This window comes from Sinohyriopsis cumingii, chromosome 4 (genome assembly GCF_028554795.1).
Source record: "Sinohyriopsis cumingii isolate HCF-2022 chromosome 4, ASM2855479v2, whole genome shotgun sequence".
NCBI classification, from domain to species: Eukaryota; Metazoa; Mollusca; class Bivalvia; order Unionida; family Unionidae; genus Sinohyriopsis; species Sinohyriopsis cumingii.
This window is the reverse complement of record NC_142964.1, coordinates 40,893,048-40,920,508: the sequence shown is the minus strand read 5'-3', so window position 1 is coordinate 40,920,508 and position 27,461 is coordinate 40,893,048. Positions and strand designations below refer to the sequence as shown.

General features: G+C 35.2%; 1 protein-coding gene across 4 annotated transcripts in view; it reads left to right on the top strand.

Annotated features, from left to right (window-relative positions):
• LOC149801034 (dynactin subunit 3-like) overlaps nt 1–27,461 on the top strand; it is an 89,747-nt gene that overhangs the window by 54,412 nt on the left and 7,874 nt on the right. For 3 of the 4 annotated variants that reach the window (XM_089955072.1, XM_089955068.1, XM_089955071.1), the window contains exons 2-6: nt 1,351–1,368; nt 11,949–12,033; nt 16,980–17,066; nt 19,533–19,616; nt 22,915–22,973. In XM_089955072.1, the coding sequence (XP_089811198.1) occupies nt 1,351–1,368; nt 11,949–12,033; nt 16,980–17,066; nt 19,533–19,616; nt 22,915–22,973 (333 nt within the window). The remainder of the gene's footprint in view (nt 1–1,350; nt 1,369–11,948; nt 12,034–16,979; nt 17,067–19,532; nt 19,617–22,914; nt 22,974–27,461) is intronic. The other variant, XM_089955070.1, reaches the window with a different exon arrangement.

Here is a 27,461-nt window from a genome sequence, read left to right as displayed (position 1 = left end):
TGAGTTCAAGACCTAGCCTTGATTATGACCTTGGAATTTTCTAGAAATAAACTTGTTTGCAGTTTGAGGTGATTTTCCATTAAAATGAGTATTTTTCAGAAAATGTTAATGAAATATAAGTAAAGTGGGGATTTATATGAGGTTGAGATCAACATGATTATTCTTTCCTCCTTTAGTTTCAGTCTGTAAAAGTATTTACTTTTGTGTTCAGCAATAATTTGAGAGGAATCATGTATTTAAAGAAATATTCATTGGAATTAAAAAATACTCATTAACAGACGTCTAGGGAGTGCATAATAATGCTTATTTGGACGCCAGTTTTTTATCAGGGACACAGAACATCACTTGCACAGGAGTCCTCCATATGCCAGCAATAGCTGGGTGGCAAATTCAAAGGCTTGCCAGTTGAACGAGTTGTTGCCCTTTTTTTGTAGCATTGTATGACATAACCTGATTAGTGCAATGAGCCTCCCAGTTTTTGATGGATTGCCATGAAAGTAATATTATGGTCATTACCTGAAGATGCATATTTTGATAAATCATTTTGATCACATGGTTTTTATCAGAGTTATTGCCCTTTGTATGTTGGTGGTAGATGCAGTGTTATGGATTAATTTTGTGAATGCAACTACTCTTGGAGCCTTAATGGATTAATGTGAAAGTGGTACCTGTTGGGCCATCATTTTCTTTTGCCTTTTTTGCTAACAATTGACTTATTTTTACCATGTGGTAGGGATGGAATGGGGGAGAGGCTGGGGTATATTTGTGAGCAAATTATTCATCATTCCTCTAGTGTGCATTTGCCTTCAAGTTCACATTTTTCCAGGCTAGTACCATTAGCACATGTTAATTGCATAGGTGAATTTTAGGCTATAAGCCAAACTAGTCACATGTAAAGATAGCAGCTATATGTAGGAATGGCAGGTTGACAATTTAAACGTGGTTATGCTGTAAATTAAATTGTGTCTGCCATATGTTTTTAGAATAAAACATGATATATGCTCATAATTGGAAAGGGTAAATGTCATTTTCTAGTTGCAGCATTATGATTTTCAAGGTTGTCAGAGCCAGATTTTACTGATCAATTAGGAATTTTTATCACAGATGCAGGTTGCAAATTGGACTACTGTTTTTCTCATTCTTGTTTCAATTTTAATTTTCATTAAATACATGTAATGGTAATATTTTATTGTCATGTTCGTTTAGTCACAAAATAAATCTCCATGAAATGCATTTTTCTAAATATGTTCCTCTTTCTCTTGTACAAAATGTTTGAACATGTTATGTATTGTTTTGGTTTTGAATGTCGTATTTGATGTCTCTTTCTTTTCTTTTGTTATTATCAAACAGGGTGTGAAGCCATTTGAGGTAATTCTTAGTGTGAGCACAATAGTATAAAGTATCACTCTGGACAGAAAAATACCACTTTTAAAAACTTGTCAGCAGGAAATAAATTCCCATTTTCATCTTCTTGATTATTAAATATTTACTTCTTCTCACTCTTGTTTTAAACTGTGACCAGTCTCATGTAGGAGTGATGTCAGCTGTTTTCCTTGTATTGGTCAAAGGTTCTGGGTCTTGGCACAACATGTTTTTAATCAGCAAACAGTGTGCTATGAGCTGTAGGAAATCTAGAAGTCTGTTAGTGTATGTAACTGTTTGCTAACTATATGAAAATCTCATTCTGTTTGACTCATATAATTCAAATATTGCTAGCTGGCAAAAAAAGAAACTACAGAATGTATTTTTCTGTCCAAAACCACAATGGTGAAACAGTGTCCTTGAAAAATATGGTTTCAAAAGCAAAATGTAGTCATTCTTTATATTACATTGGTTCTTGCACTAAATTTATAAATATGTCAACATTATTTGCCATTCAGGTGCATTAACCAGCAAATACAGATTTTATTCAGAGTCAGTTGTATGACAAATTCCAACAATTGACATCAGGGACTCTTGACAGTCTAGGTATTATTTTACGGATCGTTTGAAGGGTGGGGAGGTGGTGGTTGAAAATATAAAAAGCAGAGAAAGCTATTTACTGACAATAAAATAGTGACCATTTACTCTAGGTTGTACAGAACTGGGAACTAAATCAAATCATAGTGCCTGCCAGTATTTATCATATTTGAGCAGGGCATTGTTTTACTTGTTGAACACCAGAGCTCTAGCTAAGTGGTGTATTTGCATATTTACACAAAGAAAAACCAAAAGAAAATATTAAATGCATCGAAATTACACAAAGCAGAATAATTGTAAGTATTTATTCTAAAGTTGCCAGGATATTTATCCCGCTTTAAGCATAGTCCATTATGTTAATGATCGTGCGTTTGATCGTTATAAACAATGATCTTTGAATGTTTCATTCATATATGAAATGATTGGACTTAAACACTGTGAGAACACTCATTCCAATAAAGCTGTTTAGCACATTGATATAGACCTGGTTAATGTTTTGAAGATTAGGACAGTGTCCTGTTCCTTGTGAGTTTTTATTTGTGCTCATCAGATTTTAAAAAATGCAATTAGTTCTAAACCAGGGGGTAAAATACTCAATTTCTTAAAATCTTATCTATGGCTCTGGAACACTGAAATTATGTATGACTATCTCATAACTTTTACTCTCTCATAGCCACTCTAAGGTGAAGGGACATACAGTAGACTGGAAATCACTATTGCACAGCTTGATTATTGATAATGTACAACAACTAGTAATCCAAGTGATAATTTGGGCAGAAAAAAGGATACTAAATGCAGTCTAATCTTGTTAATTCATTGCATACTGCTTGGTTTGAAAATGATAGATAAACTGGAAAGGTTCAGCTTTTAGCTTATCTGACTGCAAAGTTTATGGTATGGGCTTTTATCCAGGCCTGGCCCTATGATGTGTGGGGCCCAAGGCAGCAAGTGAAGAGCAGGGCCCCAAGCAAAAAATTTGCATTGTGGAATTGATTTCCTGAAAGCGTGGGGCCCAAGGCGGTTACCTCGTTCACCTTGCCTTAGGGCGGGGCCTGCTTTTGTCTATTTTGCCTTGTGCATCATTACTAATTTCAGCTTTTTATTTTTTTGTCTCAAACCACTAGGCCAGTTTAGACCAATTTTTGCAAGGTTCTTTCTGACTTAATGGCTTTGCAAGTTTTATACAAAGTTATGATATCAACTACCATCAAATATGGCTGCCATTACTAAAAATAGTTAAACCATTAAAAGCCTCTTTAAAAAATACATAATTTTACCCATTTTGATGGAAGATCATCTAGAGATTAAGCTTCAACATCTGCCATCAAATATAGCTGTAGTTATTAAAACTTAAAATTAACCTCTCAAAAATTGCCCAGCAGAGCTGTACCAAATTTGGCAACATGATCTTTTTAGAGTTTGTATGAATGATGCTGAACCACCATCAGCACTGCACCTTCAGACAGGGGTCATTTAGCTTGAAGGAATTGCAGTCCATTCATAATTGTGGCAAGTGTCTATTCTCACTTACCAAATATAGTTTGTATTACTAATAATAGTAAATTCTTGCACTAAAATTAGTGATGTAGTACCTCTTGGCCTTTCATGTCCATTTTGATACCAAGGGAGGCAAATCAGATTTTGGTAAATGATTAAATCTGATAGTAGTTATCTCTTTTGGATATTATTCCACTGATGGAGATACTTGCAACAGGAAATAACAGTAATTCTCAATGTGGCAGATGTTATCATAAATTCTCTAGCAATAAGGAAAAGAAACTTTAGAAATCTAACATATTTTAGATCATGATGTTTATGAGGGTAAAAAGGACCACACATAGCAATTTTTCTGGAGTTATGTTCTTTCATATGATCTGATATAGACTGGTATCACTTCAGTTCACCCAGTCATCATGATTCTTAATACTTTTATTAGTTTTATTATCCCAAAATCTAGGGTCCTGCATGCTCACTGGGCATGCTTTGTTTTCTTGATCCATGTTTATGCTCTAGAGAGAAATAATAATTTCAGTGTGCAAGATTCCTATTCTGCTTCCCATTACACAAATATAAATCAAATATATGTTGACAGTAACTTGCATCAACAGTGTCTCTGGCTTATGGGATCCTAGGTTCAACACACTGCATCATCAAGTATGGCCACCATTACTACAGTAGAAAAACCATTTAAACAACTTCTCAGAAATTACTCAATAAAATTTGACATATTACACCAATCTGGTCTTAAAATAGGAAAGCTAATGAATAACTTGTGCTCAAAACCCACTAAAACAGATTTTAATAAAATGATACAGAAAATATTCTAATATGTATTTCAGGCCTTTAGCATGTACAAATAATCTAGACCCACCATAAAATATGGCAGCCATTAATAAAAATAGAAATACCTTTTAATGACATCTTAAAAATCAATTGGATGAAATTTCACAGGAAGCCCAAATAACTTAGCTAACTGATTTTGCCATAGTGTATGTGGCTGATGTCATTTATGTGAGCAATCTCATGCCAACTTGTGCCTCATGTTCATGTATAACATGTCCATCTGAGAGCATTGCATACCCAAATCTGTTGATGTAAAATGGGCTATTATAAGGGCTGCACTGTTCACTTAAAATATAAAGTACTGTCAAATCTGCCTTCAATATCATATGAATTATGCATTCACCTGTTTTAAATAGCCAGTTGTTATAGGTATTGTTTACCAGATTGTTTTAGAAATAGCATTAAATAATCAACCACCTCTCTTCCGAGACCACTTTTCCCACTTCCATGAGGTGGCTGCTCAAGATTGGCTTGACTGTATAATAAACTGCATAGACCTTGATCCATTTGTACGTTATGTGATGTCGGATCTTAGTCTTGCTTGTTCACAATTGGGCACATGTTAAAGACAAGTAAATAGAGCTTGACCTGTCTTGAAACTCCACCCCTTCTGCCAAAAAAATATGTTCTCTCAAGAGTGGTCATAACACTGTAATGAGAACAATCTGTATTTTCAGAACCTGGTCTCTCAAGACAAGTGAACTCTCATAGTTCTTGTCTTTCATGACAGGTTTTACTTTATTGTAAATTGTTGCTGAACTGTTAAAGACACTGTATTACAGCAATGGTCAGATACGTTGTGTAAATGAGACTAGACTGCATATAGTATCAATGCTAAGGACAAAGTGAATAATTGCTCATACATTCATTAGTACTAAAAACAAATTTTAATTAAAATTTTATTCATTTTTTTTAGTATATTCAAATTCACAAATGGATGACACTTTTTTTGCAGCTAGAAATGTATCATGTTTTTGTTTAGACCCCTTACATCAATCAATCTTCCTTCAGCAGCCATGGAGGGGCCCCGAGTGGCCCAGTGGTCTAAAGCGCTCACTGTTCCGGATCACTGCCATCTCACCTCTGCCTGCGTGGGTTCGAGTCCAAGGCTCGGCTAGCGTGGGTACATGGGAAAGCCAGCCAGTAGCTTCTCATGGGTCGGTGGTTCTTCCCTGGGTTTTCCAGGATTCTTCCTCCACCAGTTATACTGGCTGCCATGTATAGCCTATCTTGTGCTGAAAAATGGTGTTAAACCCAAGAACAACATCAGCAGCCATGGCTATACTTATTTTTGCCATGTTAAATTTATTTAACTCTGGGAATTCATTAGGTTTTAGCTACCAGTTTGCATTTGTTCTAAATTTCATTCTTAAAAAGAGTTTGAAGGTGTAATATAATTGGATTCATTTTTGAAGGTTGTAATATTCCTACATTTTAGTGAAAAGCATATTGTATAGTAACCTACCTGTCCACAACTCTATCTTCTAAACATGTAGATGGAAATCCATCAATCTCAGTATGTGGGAAACTCATGTGGTGACCATCTCTGAGAGGGTTATTTTCTTTCCCTCCCCATGGTTCCTTTTTGAGGATGATATATAAAGTTTACATATAGAGCAGCTGCAGTTACAGTGAAATTTTGAATATTTTTTGCCACTCTTTATACATGCATTTGCGGACAGTGGATACATAATATTTGTAATGGATTTTGAATTATATCCCATGGGTCATGGTCTGAATTGTGGGTGGAGACGTATAAAAGTGTGTGGATTAGTTGTATTGAGCCATGTAAGTAGCTCAATTGTCATCAGTTTATTTATGTTAGGAAGAAGTGTTGTTGCAGTTGATTTAAATCATGTACACCTCTCTTGTTTTCTGCTGCTGCTTTAACCTGCCAAGCATGCTGTCATAACTCACTGTTTCTGTCTCTCAGTTCAATACATTTATCATTTACTATAGTCAGGATTTCAAATAATTTTTATGACATCTGTTCAGTTCCTTTGTACTATGAGCATTACTTGTACATTAAAAAGTGCCTTTGTGCTTTCAGCAGATTCCTATGTATTGCAAAGTGCTTTTGTGCCATTAGCAAAACCTATATATTAAGAAGTCCATTTATGCCATCAGCCAAAACAATATATTAAGAAGCACCTTTGTGTCGTCAGTCAAACATGTACATTAAGAATCCCATTGTGCCATCAGCAAAACCTATACATTAAGAAGTCCCTTTATGCCATCAGCAAAAGCTATCCATTAAGAAGTCAGTTTGTACCATCAGATAAACCCATACATTTAAGAAGTGCCTTTGTTTCATCAGCAATCCAATGTATTGAAAAGTCCCTTTGTGCAATCACATTACCATTCATTAAGAAGTGCCTTTGTGCTATCAACAAAACCTATACCTGAGAAGTGCCTTTGTGCTGTTGGCAATACCTATCAATTGAGAAGTTCCTGGCCCATTTAGTTTATTTTTTACTTTATGTTTCCAAGCTTAAAGCAACCGCTCCGGTGGCCTAGTGGTTAGAGCGTCCACCTCGGATGTGGGAGGTCGTGGGTTCGATCCCGAGCTGAGTCATACCAAAGACTTACAAAAATGGTACTAACAGCTGCCTCACTTGTTTCTCAGCATTAAGAGGTTAATGTTAGGACTGGTCGGCCTGGTGTCAGGATAATGTGACTGGGTGGGACATCATGCTACATGTCTGCGGAATGATGCCCCAGTGCTAGACACCACTATAAACTGCCACTCTGCAGACATTGTAGCAATATGACTGAAAAAATTGTTAAAACTATGTTAAAAATCCAAATCACACACCAGGCTTAAAGCACGTCCTGTAAATTTCAAAACTTGACTATTTAAATTTTGGACGGACCCAATCGTGGGGTAAATGACTCTAATTTTGAATAAGTCTTTTGACATAAAGTGTAATGAATTCTGTTCACATCATTGTACTAATACATTAGTTTGATATGCAGGTGTTGGATTAACAAACCTGACTGTTAATGTACCAACACGAAAATTTCAAATTCTGAATATCCAGTAGTTATATCAATAGCACAATGGCACTGACTGGTATAGATTGACCAGTATGAACTAGCAGCTCACTCTTCCATTGGTTTTTTGATGAGTAAAGCATAGTTCCATATCAGAAATACTTATAAGGGCATGCATCTAGATGTGAAGAAAATAATCTTTTCAACTACATATTATGCACTGTGATAACTCTTTTGCATAACGTTTCATTTGCTGGGTCATTTGGTTGACTTTGCACTGATGGCTTTGCTTCAGGGTCTTGTTGATAGCACTGTCATGGCAAGCATTGTAGCTATTTTATTAACCATATCGTAGTAATTACCATTTTTGTGTGTGTGTATGCCTGTATAATGGACATTTTAATTAACTGGTTATGTTTTTTTATACAAAATTGAATAAATGAAAATATATTTATCCTTCCGATGAAAGATATAAAGTTCAGAATAAGAATAGGCTTTATTTTATTTTATTTAATTTGTCTGAGTGTGTTGTAATATTGATGAGTACAAAATCACAAATTTACGCAGTGGTTGTGGGTACTAAGTCCTTTTTTGCAGTTGAAATTTCTTTATACAGGGTTCATTTAATACATCTTTTGAAAAGTGGGAAATGGTCTTGTCATTAGATAAAGCCTCTCAGAATTAAAATTTGATAGACTTTTTAAAAAAGTGGAAATGGGTTTAATATTGCACATGGACTTGCAATTGCAGATTTATGGAGTTGTTTTCATTTCCAATATTTTATGATAAATTCATAGTTTTGATGGTTCACTTAAGTTTGGCGGAGCATCTTGACATGAAGTTGTTTTAATAGTTAACTGATTCTATTTTTTGCTGTCTTTTTGCACAAATGTTTAATGGAGGTAATTTTATAAGGGAGTGCTTTCTTTTTCAAAGACTGACCAACAGGCATAGTCTTCATTACGCATATCATTTAAGTTAAGTATTTATCAGAGTTTGTGTTTCCATTATTATGGTAGTTTAATGACTTCAAATATATGAGATTATTATTATTATTATTATTTGAAAACGTTGGCACAACCCTATAGTGATTATATTGTCCTTTCATTCATTTATTTGTTCATTCATTCATCAATCTTGCTGGATGTCAATAATTTGATTTCCACAAGGCAACTTAACTAAGAATTGTTGGACTTTATTTGATATTCAACTTTATATTGACGAGAGCTCAGTTTCCTATTATATGTTTGAAGTTTTGATCCCTGATAGCACGTCCTCCTAATATTCATCTGCACAGCTTCACTTTACCAAGGATTGTTGGATTTCAACCAAATATGGCATGCAGTGCTGTACAGTTAAGACATTGAATGATTTTGTTTCCAGTGTTCTACAACATCATGCACAGGAGTTATGTCCCCTGCTTTTCTGTCTTCTTGGTTTTGGTTTCTGCAGCATATGTAAGCTTTCAAGGTTTATAGTTTTAACTATATTTAGGCATGCAGCTCACTATTGATGCTCAGTGATTACCAGATTGATTGACTTTGACTTATGCTTCAGAGCCTTACTAGGGTTCTTGTATTTGAACCAAGTTTGGTACATGTATTCGGTTTTATTTTGATGAGATCTTGAGTGAGTTTGGTTTCCAGCATGCCACAGGGTCATCTACCTGAGCTATGCTCTCTTTTAGCCCATCGTTCTGATTTGGTTTTTGCACCATTACTTTACCAATGATTTCAGAAAAACTTTATCAGACCTCGGACAAGTTTCATTTCCAGCATTATGTAGAGGAGTTATTGTCCCTGACTTCCATCCTTCCTAGCTTGGGTTTCTGTATTGTAACTTTTCTAAGGATTATTGGGTTTCAGCCAATTACAGTATGCACTTTTTACTGAAAAAAATTTCAATTAGGTTGATTTCTTACATCCACAACAAAATTTACAGGCATTATGACCCCTGATTGCCCCCATGACCTTGGTTTCTGTGGTATTACTTTACCAGTTATTGTTTGATTTCAACCAATTTTGGCATGCAGCTTTATATTAATTAGTTTTATTCCATTATTCTATGTTGTCATTTAGAAGTGTTATGGCTCGTGACTCCAAACTCATTCAACATTGTCATTTAGAAGAGTTTTGGCTCATGACTCCAAAAACATTCAACATTGTCATTTAGAAGAGTTTTGGCTCAATTATGACTCCAAGCTCCTTCTGGCAGGATTACTTTACCCAGCCTTGTTGAGTTTCAATCAAATTTGGCATGCAGCTTTATATTAATGAGACTTTGAATGACTTTTATTCCATTGTTCTACATTGTCATTTAGAAGAATTATGGCTCATCGCTCCAAACTCCTTCTGACTGGTTTACTGTAAAAAGCCTTGTTGATTTTTGCCCAGATTTGGCATGCATGTTTATATTGATAAGACTGTAACCAAGTTTAATTTCCAGCATTCCAAATTATCAGTTTAAAGAGACATGGGCCCTAATTGCCCAATCTCATACTCTTAGTTTCTGCAGTATTACTTTACTAAGGATTGCTGGATTTCAACCAAATTTGACATTATATCGATGAGATAGTTGGATTTCAAGCATTTCATGTCACCAATAATATGAGTTGAATTCCTGTTTTCTGTTTACATTAGTTTTCCAATACAAATTATTCTTTTTGAGGCCCTGCCAAGCAAAGTGTTGTGAGCAGGACCCTTTGTGATTGGTCAATAGCTCTAATCTTCATTCTTATAGTTGTCCATACTTATGCTTTAATACTTAACTTTGCACCAAACTTCAAGATTTCACATGGGAATTTAATTGTATAATTGTACTGGTATGTTCTGACAAAACATGTACAATTTTATGCAATTTCTTTTATTTAAAATTGTTTATTGATGACCTTCACTGTTACACACACATTATTACATGTACATTGTTTTGATGCCAGTCTTTAGTTTTTATGTAGTTATTTTTAATCATACATAGAAGGTAAAGTTGTACATTGCCATCAACATCCTGTTTCATAGTCAGACTACATTTTAAAAAAATGTAGTTATTTTTTTTTTGCCAGTAGATCACAGCAGCCACTTAAAGCATAACATTCCATTTTAGAACAAAATCTGATTTATTGTATGCAAGAAGAAGACTTACTGGCAAATAAAGCTTGTTAACTCTCTGGAAGAAAAGAGTTTCATAGATTAAAATGTACATAATGCATACATTGGAAGTGATATGTCAGATAAAACTAAGCTTGAAGAATCAAGTATATCATATAATAAGTATTGGATTTAACTCATAAAACCATCTTCATAGCCACATCACCAAATCACTTTAAACAGATTATATTTTGTTTGCTCAGATGGTCCCAGAGCAGAAGAACTTCTGGGGTGGATTGTTTTACATTATCTGTCTGAAGTCTATTATCACTACTTCTACGCTCTGTGGAGGATTTCCATGAAACTTAACACACACATTCATTCCAAGGTCTAGTTGTCCTGTATAAAAATGGTGTTATTCAGACATCCAACATCTTGTTATTGCTACTCCTCCTGAATGGATGGTCATATTAACTTGTTTTTCTTTTACACTAAAAGACTTCTTATGATGAAAATGGTGATCTTCCATTATGACCACAATGGCAACCATCTCTAAATTCTTGTTATTGCTACTCATCCTGCTTGGTGATCCATATCAAGAGGGAGTTTTCACCAGAAGACTTCTTGTGATGTCTAGTTTGTCCTTTAATAATATAGTAACCTCCAGCATGGCCACCGTGGCAGCCATCTTGTCAATACTTCTCCTGGATGGATGGTCAGATCATTATTAGGTTTTCACCAAAAGACTTCTTTAGATGTCTAGTTTGGTTCTGAATTAAAATGGTGTCAATCTGACATCCAATAGGGCGACTTTTGCAGCCATCTTGAAAATCATGGAAATGTAGTTGTTCTTACACTACAAAAATTGCAATCTGATATCCATTATGGCCACCATTCATCTCTAAATTTTTGTGTTTGCTGCTCCTCCTGAATGGAAAGCCCTCTCAAAATGGGGTTTTAACCAGAAGACTTCTTGTGATGTTTAATTGGTCTTGTGTTAAAATATTGCCAATCGCACCTCTGTATGACCACCATGGCAGTCATCTTGAAACTCTTATGACTACTATTCCTGGATGGATGGTCATATCAGCATGGGGTTTTCACCAAAAGGCATCTTATAAGATCAAGTTGGTGCAGATATTACATCAAATATAGCTGTTTTGATGGTTATCTTGAAGATCTTTTATAGCTACTCCTCTTGAGTGGATGATCTTATGATTTCTGGTTAGTCCTCAGTGAAAATGGTGACAATCTTGCATCCAATATGACCACCACAGTGGCCCTCATAATAAGTAATTTTATTGTTCGAGAATATCAGATATCATTTTAGTGCTCAAGAATCATAAAGAAGAAATCAACTTATCTTAGATTCCTGAAAATTCTTTTTGGTCACTAGAGTGTCTGTCTTATTGAGGGACAATTTTTTTTTTGTAGCGTGCATACTTTAGATCAAACTTTATAGCAAATGAAGTTGTGCATGTGTTTTATGATATAATTATAATATCTTAATTATTCATTTAGCTTCATGTACATGTTATGTTACACTCAAAGCCTTGCACATAATTTCAGTGTGTGGATACGCTCACAAATATACAGAACAAGCTCAATACTGCTGTGACTGGGAGAAAGAAAATTGGACGTCTATATGAGAGATGTAAGATCTGCATAAATGTTATGCTATGGTTGAAAATATTGACATTTGCTTCAACTTTTATGTCCAGACCCTAGCATTCTTGAATTTTTTAAGCAAGGAGTACATTTAAGTTAAATTCTGACAGCTTAGGTAAGGAACTGAAGTTAAAGAAATTTGAATCTGACATTTTAAAAAAACAGTCATAGACTATCCAAGTTTTGGGACTGGGGACTGCTGCTTGTGTTTCATAATTACAAGTTTCAAGAATATGGGGCTTGGCTTACTCTGGTATCAATTGCTACAAGCATCCCTTGAGTACAATGACCTTTCCCACACTGATTCCTTTGTAACATGACCTGGTCCCCTCTGTCATGTGGCCTTTGGAACTCAGCCCAATGTGTTAAATAGCATCCTCTGTAACCCACCCAGCTCAGTAAAGTGGTCTCCTTTGGAAATCAGCCTACTCTGTACCTGAGCCTCTATAACATGGCTATAATCAGACCCTATCTGTAACCTTACCTCCACTGTGATCGGTCCCCTCTGTAGACTGGCCTAATATTTTGGTCCAAGTAGGGCATCTCTGCTGATTGAACCACCATAAACTGGCAGCTTCTATCAAATATTCAACATCTTTGGTTGATCAGTGTACAACTTTGGGAAGTTTCACTATTCAGAAACACTCCCCAATCCATTGCATGTTGAAACCAAAGCTTTTACAGCTGGATCCACTGGAGTAATTACAGTTAGTACCTTGTCATACAAAGTTACACAAAAAAACTACCATACTGATTAGAACTGGAAAAATACTCTTGACTCCCCTGTCCAGGCCCTGCAGTGCCATACATAATTGTCTTGCTGTCACTTTCATTTTACTGATTGAATAGACTGTGAATACTAAGAACAAGTGCAATAATAATATTGACCTTTTATTATTTTAATTGTTGCAGAAAAGACACCACCTATAGCATCTTATACCAACTGTTATTAAATACATGCATCTGTTAATAAGGCCAAACTATAGAATCTTTGATTTTCCCAAAAGCTAATATTTAAAAATATCTTTTTTTTACTTGTTTATAGATGTGAGATGCATGCACAATATGTATTATTTAAACGATCTTAACCTCTGTGTTAGCTTGTAGAACATTTTATAAAGTGAACCTCCTCAAGACTGAAATCCTCTTGAAACCAAATTACTTTTCTGGTCATAAAATTTTTCTTTTCTAATTTCATTAAACTGAAACCCATATACTGTGATCATCAAACAAAATTTTTCATCTGAAGTTGTTGTTGTTGTATGGTTTAATGCCATTTTTCAGTACACGGTAGGTTATACATGATGGCCAGTATTAGTGGTGGAGGAAGAACCCGGGAAAACCCCGGAAAGAACCACCAATTGATCTGAAGTGTTAATTTTATACTACAACGAATCCCATAAAACCCAAACTTAAGCAGGCATATGACCAGCCAGTGGTTAGTAAACAGTCTGAGGCCATACAGAACTTAAAATAAATAGGAAAACACATAGATGAAAGGAAATCATAATTATCACAGACACTGCAGTGGCTATCGATGGATTCTTAATCCATATTTACCAGTCTATACTCACTTTTAAATCATATCCAAATGCAGACTGCTCAAACCCAGCTCTGCTGTTTCGTAATGGGCTGGCAGCTCTAGTCTATGCAGTTTGTATGGAGTAATCAGTAGAACAAACAACATGGACCCTGATATACATATTGGTGCATTATGTGATGGCAGATCATTTCTGTGTTCTTTGCAGATGAACTTAAAAGCAAGTGTCTTTGCATATAAGATGATGGACATGGTGATCGTATTGCATTTTTAAGTGGAAATAGTGAACCTTTGTAAACCAAAAGCCTCTCAAAACCAAACTTTTCATTTTATCCAATGGGGTTTCTGCCTTAAGAAATTTCACTGATCTTAAAAACTCTTTGAATTTGACTTATAAGTGAGTATATATGGTAAGTCAAGTTGCATATAAGATGATTAATGTGATGATAATTTCTTATTTTTAGGTGGAAGTACAGAACCTTGGAAAACCAAAATCTCTCAAAACCAAACTTTTCATTTTATGATTTGGTCCCTAGAGCTTTCAGTCTTGAGGTTTCATTGATGTGAAGAAAAAAGACTATTTTGAACTTGACTTTTTGAAATGTATTAAAACTGTAAAATACAGTAACATAGCATGGGGATTCATGATGGCAAGATGTTGTATTTGCTTAAATGTAAAAAAAATGATTTTGGTTATGTAGCTGTATACTTTGCTGTTCATTTGTTTCCCACAGTTTGATAGGAAGAGTTTGAAGGTTTAAAGTCTTTAATGTGTTTTGCTAAACACATAAATTGTATCACACACACATGTACACAAGTAACATATGCAGTTCAAGCCTGGTACGCTGGCCAACCATGATTCTCCACACGAGTTCAGGCACATACCATTGAAAGGCCGATACTGGTGGAGAAATTCAAGATGGCAGAGGTAATGCAAACATGTGTTGGAAATTAAGAAATTGCATTAAATCTTATTTCCAGCTGTATGTTTTTGTATTAGTTACAGCTATGTGTATTAACGAGGTAATGAGTGTTTATTTAAAGTGTCGCTATGTAGTTCTGTCAATTTCAGCCACCATATTATAGTTGGGGCAGGGGAGATTTGCGTCATCATGTAGTTGTGCTTTAATTATGCCAGAGATGCATTATTTTAATGAAGGTTTGATCAGTTGTGTTTTAGCATTATTTTACATTAACCTTAAAGAAAATGTAATATATCAATTTTCTGGTCATGAAGCATACTTGTATTTTAGAATGTATAATGAAATAGGTTTACAGTTTTGCCATTTCTATCGCTCTTGTTTACAGATATAATCTTTAACCAGTTACAATGTGATAGCCCTGACTGGAAATATGGATAGGTTGAGTATTAATATTAGTACTACATAAAATACATGCTAAGAGAATATAAATTATTAGATGTGTGTATATGTTAACAGCTCAATGTTAACATGAAAAAATGTCCTCTGCAGTAAGATTTGAAATGAGTTTTACCTGGTCACTGTTGAAGAATGCTGATCTTGAAAGATTTTTTTTATCATAACTCATCTTGGAACTGAATGGTATTTTCCTTTCTAATTTTGTCAGGCATTGTTGATATGTGGACTTCTGGAAAAAGATATTTGATATGAAGTAGTGTGAACAGTTTTATGCAGTTTTATAAAATATTTTATGTTATAGACATAACACCACTGTGCAAAATGAACCAATATCATTACAGCTTTCTAGAGAATGAATGAATGAATGAATGCTTCTGTTAGTGCAGATTTATTAACTGCTGCCAAATAAGTTGCAACATAAATCAATCAACAGAAGTATGCAGTGTGGACAGGCTTAACATGCAATTTTTAAAGAATTATTCAGTTTTTAACCTTCTGTTAAAACTTCAAATGTGTAACTGGTCAAATATGCTGGAATCATAGGGTTGCCTATGACTTATGTGGAACTTATACTTAAAGTGTTACAATATACTTGTATATCAACTATAATACTCATTCAGCTCTGAGAATTTTCAAAGACATGTATCTAGTGTATAATGCTCAGTTCACTAGTGTAGATATTGCATTGCTGCTCAAATACATTGCTTGTCTTTATGGATCCACTACTCTATATATGTAAAAAAAAAAATAGCTGATGGCAATCACTGCATCATTCCTGCAATATGGAGTATTTTATTATCATGGTAAGATTGACTTTTGTGGATCAAGGTTAGCAAAATCAGATTACATGAATCAGTTGCACACTTTTGCATGTGCAACAACCTTCCCATATAAGCACAGATAAAATGCAAAAGCTAGAAATAAATGTACCTATATATGTACCAAAATATAATTCAAACAAATGTTGTTACCACCAAGTGTTTCTGAATTCTTTTAATTGATCTTTTGTCTTTGGGATATATCATAAGAAAGAAAAGTTTTGATAATAAACAAAGAGTTTTATTTTTTAAACCTTATTATTTCTTTTTTGTGTGCACATATTCTTGTTCTTTAATGCCAGCTAAGATTCTAGTCATGTATTCTCCAAAATGGCATTGTTATAAATAGGTATCTGTTGCATTATCAACCTCATATCACCAACCTTGTCACAAATTTTCTGTTCCAGTCATGATTTTGACAAGAATATAAGTATGGTGCATGACAGGAAATAGATTGATCATAATGTGCTGAAAATTGATGTAAGATAATGCAAAGCACATTCCATCAAGTATATACAAATAGAGTATCACTGACACACACACTAAAACCATAACCGTAAGATTGTGCAGTCTCTCGCCTTAATCCCTCCCCTCCCCACCACTCACACATAATGGCTGAAATGACAGTGCTTCATAGTACCACTTGAAATAATTATTCAGTCACTCTTTAATGGAAGAACTAAGTTATGACTAATACAACCAAATAAAACAGGTGGTGGCGCAGCTGGAAAAGACTAATTTGATGCAATTTATTTATTGCACATGCATGTTTTTATTTCCTCTGCCATTTTGAATATAAACACTGGAATTGAACATTCAATGGTGCATGCTTTGCCTTGTGTGAAGAGCATCATGGGTGACCAGGCTATCAGGTTAGTGTAATCCCAGTGTTTGAGTATGATAATGTTACCATGTTCCATGTATCTAACAAGGCTGCAACTGGCTTGGTGATATAAAGTGCTATTACTGATATATGTTCTTGCAAGATTTGAACATGGGTCTCCATTAAGTTGATGATTATCAAGGTATATTCACACAAAGCTGAACTTTACCAATATATACACAATGCACTTTGTGTATTAAATTTTTCAAGAATTTTATACAACTGCCTAAATTTTTTGTTGACATAATTGTGAAAAAAATTGTGGATTTCTTTTACTTTTTTAGGATTGATACATTTTTTTTTCTTCTGCAGTATCAGAGTTGCAGAGTTACCTTGACCCCCTATCAGCTGATGAGTTGACACTATCACAGGGTGCCAAGGCAGAACTAATTCTTGCAGGTAACAATCCCTTAATTACAGTTAAAAAAATGCTTTACATAAAGGACCCATATCTGCTCAGGACATCAGCAGGAATTGAGATACAAATTCCTGTTCTCTAACTTTCAATTGTCTAAAGAATATCATCAGTTGTAAACAGAGAATGATAATTTGTCAAATATTTACTTTAACTGCACATTATGGATGCTGAACTTCGTCACAAAAAATTATAGATATCACCTTTCTCATCTGTAGTAGGGTTTTTATTTGTGCAGCTATTTATGCTTTAGCCATTAGATGGGACTTTTAATTTGAGTGGATTATGGTTTTTGTTTTACAATTGAAAATATAGGTAAGACATGAGAATGATATGACTTCTGTGATGTTGATGCTGTTGGCATAGGCATCGATGTTAAGTTGTTGCATTTAGCTCAGTTTTTATGACACAATGTATGTACAGTCATGAAACCTGAAAAGTATATTCATAAATAAGGGTACTGTTTATATGAAGCAAATGGCAGCCACTGTAACCTAGTTTACATGTACCAGTCATTACATTAAGGTTTGCATTTAGCTCATTTAGTCTGATACCTTTATATATACAGACATGAAACATGATGGATGCATATATATAGAGGCAAAAGTAGATTACAGTGACCTGTTTTTCTTCTTGATGCGATTTTGCAAGGCTTTCATACATCTGCCAAAATGCAGAGCAAATAATGTTATGATGTGCATCCATATGTAAATCTGTTTTTCATTATTGCATAGTAACGTTAGTTTTATAGTCTACCCTTTGCAAAATTTGTTGACGGCTTGTACTTGAAATATGGAAGTCAGTTGAATTTGGAGTAAGATGGCCAATGATCAAGGTTACTGTGACTGAAAGAAGAAAATAAGTTGGATGCTTTGCACTTGGGGTAAGGATAAAAGGCTATCAATTTTCGATTGGGGGAACAAATAATTAAAGGTCATAGTCACTGTATGAAAACAAAATGGTTTCAGCACAGTAACTTTACTTAATACATAACAGATCTGAATCAAACTCATTGGATGGCTTAAAAAAGAAGCTTACTGATGTTGAGGTCTAAAGTCAGGGTCACTGAGACTAAAAGAAGAAAAGTGGTTTCTGTGTGATAACTTCACTTGTTCATCATAGACCTGGACTAAACTTTGTGCATGGCAGTTGAAGAATGGAAGATTTTGGGATCAAAAAATTAGAAAGGCCAAGGTCACTGGCTGAAATATGAAAAGTGTTTTTTGCACAAAAACCTCATCTCTGAAACATGTTCCATCACAAAAAAAATTCTGATGGCTTACTGTTTTTGGTTAGAAGCCTACTGATTTTTGACTGATAGAAAAATTGCCTTTTTAGCATAATAATTTGAGCTGCAAAGATGTGAAGAGTTTGCACATAAAGTAAGGAAGAACCCTATAGATGTTAGGTCAAAATGTAAAAGATCATGATTGTTGAGACCATCAGAAAAATGGGTTTTGCACAGGAACTTTTGCTTTTGATCTAGTTCTTGGATAACATTTTGTGAATGGTTTGCACTTGGGGTAAGAAAGAAACACATTTTGGGTCTAAATATGAAAGGTAAGTAAAATAAGAATATATTGGTTCAGGACCACATACTTTGTCCATTGAGACCGATTGGTCAATAATCTCTGAGCTAGAGGGCTATTAAACATGGAGTGGACATTCAGTGTATTTGTTCTGGTACTCCTGTTGAGTTATGCCATGGTGGAGTGGGAAAGAAATAATACTCAGCTGAGTTCTTGTATAATCTGTTGGTTGTTGTTTTGAATAATAAAGGCTATGTATTTTCCAAGTTATGGAGCTTTCCAAAAATATTATTTGTATGAAGGAGAAATGTCCTTAATGAACAAACTTGACCCGCCTTGACTTGTCCATTTCTTTAGTGAATTCATACTTGCAATTGTTATCAGTTATGTGAATAAGATAGGTTTATATGCTCAGAATTTAAAATATTATTTGTACATTATTGCCTATCATAGTCCTGCAAACTGTATTAAAATTGAATCTAAGGCTGGGTTTTACATTGTGGCTTTGAGGCAGACAATGACATCATAAGTATCATCTTTCAAACTGGAGCAATTTAACAAAATCTCCTCGGTGTATTTCTTGCTATAGTGGACTTTAAACTTGTTCTGAGGTGAATGTTTGTTGTCCAAATTCTGTTTTTTATTTAAAAAATGTATCCATTATAAAAAAAATGAATAACGAGCAAACCAGACACATTCCAAATCAACTTCACAGTGGTGGTTGTTGATACTGGAAATTAAGAGTATCAAACTACTGGATTTGACTGACAAACGGAATTTGACTGAAAATGATTGAAAAAACTCACTAAACTTGGAATGTGTAAAAATGTGCTTGTTCTACAGAAGCAAAAGAGTTTTTTGAGGAATTGCATCACACAGTGATATGAAAAACTACAAATATAATTAATCTTTTTATTGCAGAGGAAGAGTTTCTATGCAAGCAGGCGGCACGTTTTGACACAATGCAGAAACTAAAGGACACTATTGACAGTGAACACATCAAGGGTAATAGCACACATCTGCAATCCATCAGCAAAATGTGTTTCGTATTATATATACAATGAGTGATTCTGGGATGTGTTATATTACATTATGATTGCTAAAGAATGTAATTTAATCACTCATCCAGTGGCATTACAAAAAAATCTATCAAAGCGTAGTGGGGTGCAGCCCCCAGAGAGGCATAAGCGTAATTAATACTGATATCAGTGGCAGAAAAACAAATCTGAGCATAACAAATGTAATCTATATATTACATGCCATAATCACAGAAAATTATGAAAAATATCCATCTATTTTTGCAACTAACCTGGATCTGCAGCTGGTTAAAATTCTTGTCACAAATGGGCAAAAACCATGTGGATTAACAGCTGAATACAAACACAAATGATAATGTCAGATTATTTATATGCAGCACTCTTTAACTAGTCTACATGTCTTACTTTTGCTGAGTCAAGTACACAAATTTTGCACTGAGCATGATGATTTCTTCAGCCTGTGTGCTGTGTTACATCACTCTCATATTCTTCTTTTAAATTTGTAAAGTGCTACTGATTTTGTCCTTATTCTGATCCTGTATGCTTGGCAGCTTAAAATACATTTTCCCTCTAACATAAAATCAATCATAACATCAATCGGGCACATTGATAAAGCCCGTTTCGCTTAACATCTGGTGTCATTTTTTAAAATATAGACTGGTCTGCTTCCTTAATATATTATCAAAAAGTAATGAATGTGTGAGGCAAAGTTTCAGATTGAAGTAACCTGTCTGGTGTCTTGGAAATACATTACACAGAGCTGCTATAAATAGAAAATAAGGAAAGTTTGTGTTCGTCCATGATGAACACATGCACTCTGACACTGTTCTTATCAGCAGTCTTCTTTTGTTAGAATATTATCAATTTTTATTATGTTTTGGATTAAAGAGATGATAATAAAAATTACACAACTTTTGACTGCTTTATTTTTAACTTTTGTTAATGTGATAAAAAAAGCATAATCTGTATATACATGCGAGTGTAAGAGATAATTAGGTGAAAAAAGCATAATGATTATGCCAAAAGTGTAACGGTTGGCATGAATGTGCAACTCTGTCAGAAAGTTACAACAGGATACAACTGTACCAAAATATTTATGATATTTACTGACATATCTTAATGGGAATTAGGTTTGGTAAGAAGTGCACATAATTCTGCTTTTCCATATCTTCAGTCAAAATTCTGGTAAAACTTGCACAGACAACTGGGGGAAAAAAACAAAATATGTTAGGCATGTTGTGGGTAGTCATTTTTTCCCCTTCACACACACACACACACACACACACACACACACACACACGCACACACACACACACACAAATGAGTGAATTTAAAGGATTTGATTGCATCCACTGCACCACCTTTTTCATACACTTATAGATGTACAATAACCATGAAACAAGGTTTGTCTTTATAATCATCTAGATATAACATATGGAGAAAATGAACTTTTATCTTTTGGGTATTTTTACTGTAATCTAGTAAACCATCTGTTGCTCTATCTTATAGTTGTCCACAAGAAAATCTATAACATCTTTCTCTGATTTTTGTTCTGGAAACTAGCTAGTCAGTGTAGAATGTTACATGAAGTCAGTAGAAAATACTATTAAAATCTAAACAAAAAGTAATTTGTGCTCAGAATTTGAGTAATTTCATTCAGATATAGCTTTCCAGAAAATGCAGCTATATAGCTTTCCAGAAAATGCAGCTATATAGCCTATGCAGATGTTTGGATAGGGAGTCCAGGTGTATGCAGATGTATGGATAGGGAGTCCAGGTGTATGCAGATGTATGGGTAGGGTGTGTTCAGGTGTATGCAGATGTATGGGTAGGGTGTGTCCATGTGTATGCAGATGTATGGGTAGGTTGTGTCCAGGTGTATGCAGATGTATGGGTAGGGTGTGTCCAGGTGTATGCAGATGTATGGGTAGGGTGTATCAGGTGTATGCAGATGAATAGGTAGGGTGTGTCCGTGTGTATGCAGATGTATGGGTAGGGTGTGTCCAGGTGTATGCAGATGTATGGGTAGGGTGTATCCAGGTGAAACAAAGTAACTGAATGTATGCCATATTCCAAACTAAATACACAAGTGCAGATTCATCATTACACAACAACAACATTATTAATGCACACATAACTCTGCCCAGATAAATTTGAACTTAGTCACATGCTAGACATAACATTTGCAAGAAAATGGTGTTTTGGTCTACTGAAAATTTAAATTTGGAGTCATATTGTGAATGAATGCACATTAGAACAACTTTTCCATTTGATCTGGGATGAATAGATTTTGGTATTTTTGTCGTTTCTACAAAATTTTGTGATTATGGACTGGATTTATCTGTGCCAATTCTACATGAAGTACAAATGATTTCATTGGCGATGGTGCTGCATGTTAACATCTGTTCTGTTATTGAATGTTTGAAATCATAATGTGGGAAAAATATGAAGTCTTTCAATTGTAATCTTCAAAAAGAAGTTATGAAATAGAATGTTTATTACATTTTTGAGTGCAGTAAGGAGGATGTAATTGCACTTGGAATATAATCGAAATTACAGTACAATTTCAAAATGTGTAATCAAGTTTGAGAATCCATGACATTGTTCATGTAATTCAGATTTGCAGAACTAAGAAAGTACATTTTGAGGAAATTCAAGATGTAAAAGTGTAAGTATATTTTTTGAAATTCTTATCACCAGCAAAAGATGAGAGTATATGCCTTGTCACTTGCTTGCTAATTGTAGGTACCCAGCATTTTTTTAAAAATCTGATGATTATCGCCTGCCTAAATCTGAAACATTGTATCAAAAAAGTTAACCTGGAATGTAGCAAAGCAGCTGGTATGTGGGGGTCCACGAAACATTTGCTTTAGTTCATTCAGAAACAAATTTAATCAACCAAAATGTAAAGTACCTACTACGTGAGTGTACATTTGTTTACAAATCAAAAGTGCTGGCATCTGTGTTTATTATTTGTTTACAGTAGAAAGTAGATCCTTTATGAGTACAATATGAAGTGCACACGAGTTCAGTATCGTAAAATACTGAATGACTCTGACAGTGTAAAGTTAACAGAAAAAAATGAGCATATAATTAAATAAGTTTTTTAAAACTTTTTTGTTTTATTTGTAGGTTCCTTTAACGGAACTAGGAATTTGGTATAGGTTGTACCTGTTTAAAAGACAGACAGGCTAAAGACTGACACACAGTACATTTAGTAAACAGACTTGTCTGTTTAAGTGTTTTCTTTTCTTTCTTTTTTTTAGCTGTCCCAAGTTTGGCACCCAAGCTGCAAGATCTGAGTCAGCTACAAATAAAGCAACAGGTAAATTTATGTATAAAAAAATAGTCATGCTTGTTAATATATAGTATATTTGTAATAGAAGTGACAATTTATTATACCAACTATAGTAGAACTTCATTTATCCATCACCTTGTTAACTGTCAGTTTCTGTTCAGGTCATTGTACATTAAAATATTAAAAACAGGTTCATGTACATATGTAGATATTATGATTTTTTGATGACTCAGTCAGTTGTATAATGTTTTTAATGTACATATTCTATTATCCATCTTTTCTCATATCTGTCATGGTCTCAGTCCCGCACCTTGATGGATAATCAAAGTTCTACTGTACTGTTGTTTCCCATTATCAGGAAGCTAAATATTACTAACTCCAATTAGCAGTTGTAGGTCCGGAAACAAAATAGAACAAAATAACATGTCTGATTCGTTAATCACATCCAACATTCATATATATACACATGTTCCTGAATACTGAACCAATTTTGTAGACTACTCCAGTGGCCTAAGTGGTGAGAGCGTCTATCTGCCTTGGATGCAGGATGTCACAGGTTCCATCCTTGGATGAGTCATAATTTTTTTATATAAAAATGGTACTCGCATCTTCCTTGCTTGTTGCTCAGGTGGCGCTCACCAAATAATGTTTACTTTTGAGAGAGTGACATATGTAAGGTGAAGTAGTTTGCATTTAAAACATGCACAGTGGAGAGAATGTTTGCATACGTCTATGCTACATTAATTTAATGTGGATGATATTTCTTTTGGATATTGTACTTTTGGAAATTTTACATGATTTAAGCACACTGCTAACTAAAATGATTGCTCCCTTGTGTTAAAAAATCAGTCTGAATTAGTCTAAAGTATACTATACATAGCAGCTAATTAAATAGGGAAAATGAATTTTGCCAGACTAGACAATACCAGCTTCTGAAAGTGCAATGAATGAATTACCAAATATATAAAATGTAAAAAAAGTTATCGGCTCTTTTTTATACAATTTACCTATGAAGTTCAGGAAGTGAAAATGACCAAGTAGAGCTAGCACTTTTTTGAAAGGTGCACATTTGAAGTAAGGCCAAGCTGTATACTCTATAACCCATAGTACACCCATCAATCATACACCAAAATAAAGGGAATTAAAGGTTCTTTGCATTATACCTAAGATATACAACGTCTTTTTTAAATAGCCAGTATTACCAGAGGAAAGCCGGGGACATTCTTTTTCTTTAAAATCCTAACCCTATGCAAAATGCGAAACTGTATAGCGCCACCTAAGCATTAAGAGGTTAGTTTTAGGACAGGTTGGGCTGGTGTCAGGATAATGTGACTGGGTGGGAGATGATTAAACATGTATGCAGCATGATGCCCAGTGCCAGAGATCACTTTAAACTGCCAAACTGCAGACATCATAGTGATAGGACTGAAAAATTGTTAAAGCCGAGTTAAAAATCCAAATCAAACATGACACACAAAACCAATTTTGTGAATATCCATTCTGGTGTATATTTCAATATTTTCTCCCCCATCCTTACTCTGTTTTCTGTTTTGATTGGATTTTGTATCTCGCTGCTTCAGTAAATATTTCCCCTTCTAAACTAATTTCTTTGTCAGAGTTAGTATCCTTTTTTGTTAGGTCTATTTTGTTTTTGTACTTTTTCTCTTTCAGCTTACAATTATTTAGCAAGGTGTGGGTACATTTTTGTAGTAGAAGGCCCTATGGGATACCCACCACCCCACCTGTTTATCGTTTACTAAGTGTACACATACTGATTGTTGCTCGATTTGTCTTTCGGAAGATGCAGTGTGGAACTTGAGTGAAAAGTAACTACACAGATAGAAGAAGGAAGATGGCCTGACTCATCATCTCAGGATGACCCCATCCTTTCTCAGGAAGGATCTAGGTCACTTCTTCCAGTGGTGGAAGGAGTGCTTTCTGTGCTTCAAAAATGGAGTAAAGACATTGTATCATTGACACTTGGACTGTCATCCTCCATTATGGAGAGATAATTGGCACATCGAAAGGGAGAGAAAGTGCTTTTGCCCAATAAAAGTGAGTCACATGTTCCCATTGTTAGTGAAGAGCAGTATTCTTGTTTTTAACAGATTTGATGCTGACTCTAGTTTTCTGATCAGATACTCTTGTATCAGATCATCATCACTAGACCAGTGACTGGACACTAAGCACTTGGTGACGATCCATTGATAAGGGATTGGGTCAGTACCCATCTTTCACTGTGTTACTGTTTAATCCCTTTGGGGTTAGGGACTTGGGTTTTGCTTTCCTATTGGGAGAAAGTGATCAGATTTGTGTTCTACCCTGCACTTCTATGTTCCCATTTAATACCTACAGGATTTGGGGACCCCCTGCTAACTGGAAATGAGTTGTCTTTTCCCCCATGACATATAGATGTTTCTTCCTTGGTTTCAAGGTACATTGAATGGGTCAGGCTGTAAACCTTCTCCATTCCCTTTAATGTTGTCTAGCATAATGAAGGCAGACCACCACTCTCCACCATGAGTGGTGAAAAGGGACAATTTATCCCATCGTCCAAGGAGGGAATATAGAAGGATTAGTCCTGTCAGCCCCCCACCCCCACCCCATGAGTGGCTACAGGATGACAAAGCCACCATCTTATATCCTAACTCCTCTGCCTCCAGAGAGGGAGATTATGAAGGATAAACCTGTCTTGCTTCAACAGTGAGGTCAGGACAACCTCTTTCTTCACTTCTGGTGCAACCAATGAGTTCCTTAAGAATCAACCTTAGCAGGGTCTTCTCTAGTACTAATATTAGTACCCTTACTTGTACCTCGTGGACAGGGTACTAACATGAGCATATACGTGTTAATGGAGCAAGCCAGGTGTGATTCACACCCGGCGTTCCTTTAGGCTAATAATAAAACTTTAAATGTATTTCGTGCATGTAATCCACTAAATTGAGTAGTCCTCTTATTTAATACCGGAAGTATCGAAAATCATTGTAGAAATAGTTGTAAAATCTCGTTTACCTTTTTCAGCCGATATTTTCGTTTAGATCGTCCACCATATTATTTCAAATAATGATTACTTCCGTTCTCAGCCTCGTTTGTTTGTGTGCCATATAAGGACATTGGCACCTTTTTTGGAAATGTAAACAAATCGTAGTAAAATTTTGGCGCCGTTTGGGTCAGAAATTCTGCTCATTAAAAGTAAATACGGTTTACCGGCAACTTTGAAATTCCACCAAGAAGCGATTATTCGCACTTAATTGATAATTGTATAGCGTAGAAAATCCAAAATATGGTCTGGCAAGACTTACGTAGAAAAGGGGTCACGGCGCGAGTCTCGCGTTATCTGTCATGGCGGACAGGATAAGGTTAGAGTAACCATGCCAATTTATTTTATCGCGTAAGGGCTTAATAAATTCAAAATAAGCCAAATTTCTGCCACAGTATGATTATACTTATGTATTTGATTTCTACACTGTTTGTTTTTCTGACTTTAGTGACGAAATTTTTTGCTCCATTACATGATATAGGATCAGTTCGTAGCCTCAACCACACCAAATCAAGTTGAGGCTACGACATCGTAGCTAGGTCTTCTCTACCCATTTGGGTTCACTTCATAACACCTTTTGGGTCTAGTGATGGAGTAGGAGGAAGTCTGTACTTTTGATTATAGAGCAACAAGGTTTACCACCTTGTTCCCACAAAGCCTTGTCCAAAAATCCATTGGGAAAGAGGGTTCCCTCCAGTTTGGAGAGACTGGGACAACTCATTAAAGTCTTATGTTACTTCCACATTCAGTGATTCTTTGAGAAGCTTACTCAGAAGTTGTCTCAAGGGTGCCAAGAGGCTGCCAGACAGCAGAAGGGGATAGGGGTCTTTCCCCTCTTTTATGATTTGCCCCCATGTTTCTTCCTCAAGTTACTGTGTCCATTCCTCTGCTCTATCTCTTTAACTCCAGGATTCAGATGCTTCCCAGGTGGTGATATATCAGTTGCAACCTGGGTTAATCTCCTGGTCAAATCTTTAGAGGCTTTCAAAATTAAGGCTAGAACCCAGGATATAATAGCCTCACATGCCAATCTCTTTCCAGCAACCTCCTTCAGTTTGTTGAATAATGAATTGTTTTATATAGTATCATCACAGTGCTTGCTGGATGCTGTGGCTAAAACATAAGGTATGCGCTTTCAGTGACTATTATGCTGTCTGCAAAGCATTGACAAATCCATAAATCTGCTGCATTTTTCCCATTTTCTTTTAAAACTTCTAAAATTTTAATGGATTAATGCAAACAGCTTATGAGGTCTGTCCCAATTGATACTGAAAGACTTTTTGGTTGTTCTGATTCTCTCCATGATGTTATAAGACTTGAATCAACAACACTGGTTACTGGCTAAGAAGGGATTCCTCTCCAGTAAAGAGGGTAGTGAAAGACCAAACTCCAGATTTCTGTTCTATATCTTTTTGGTGCTAAAAGTGGTGGAAAGTTACACCTCATAATCTTTCCATTGAAAACAGATTTCTTCT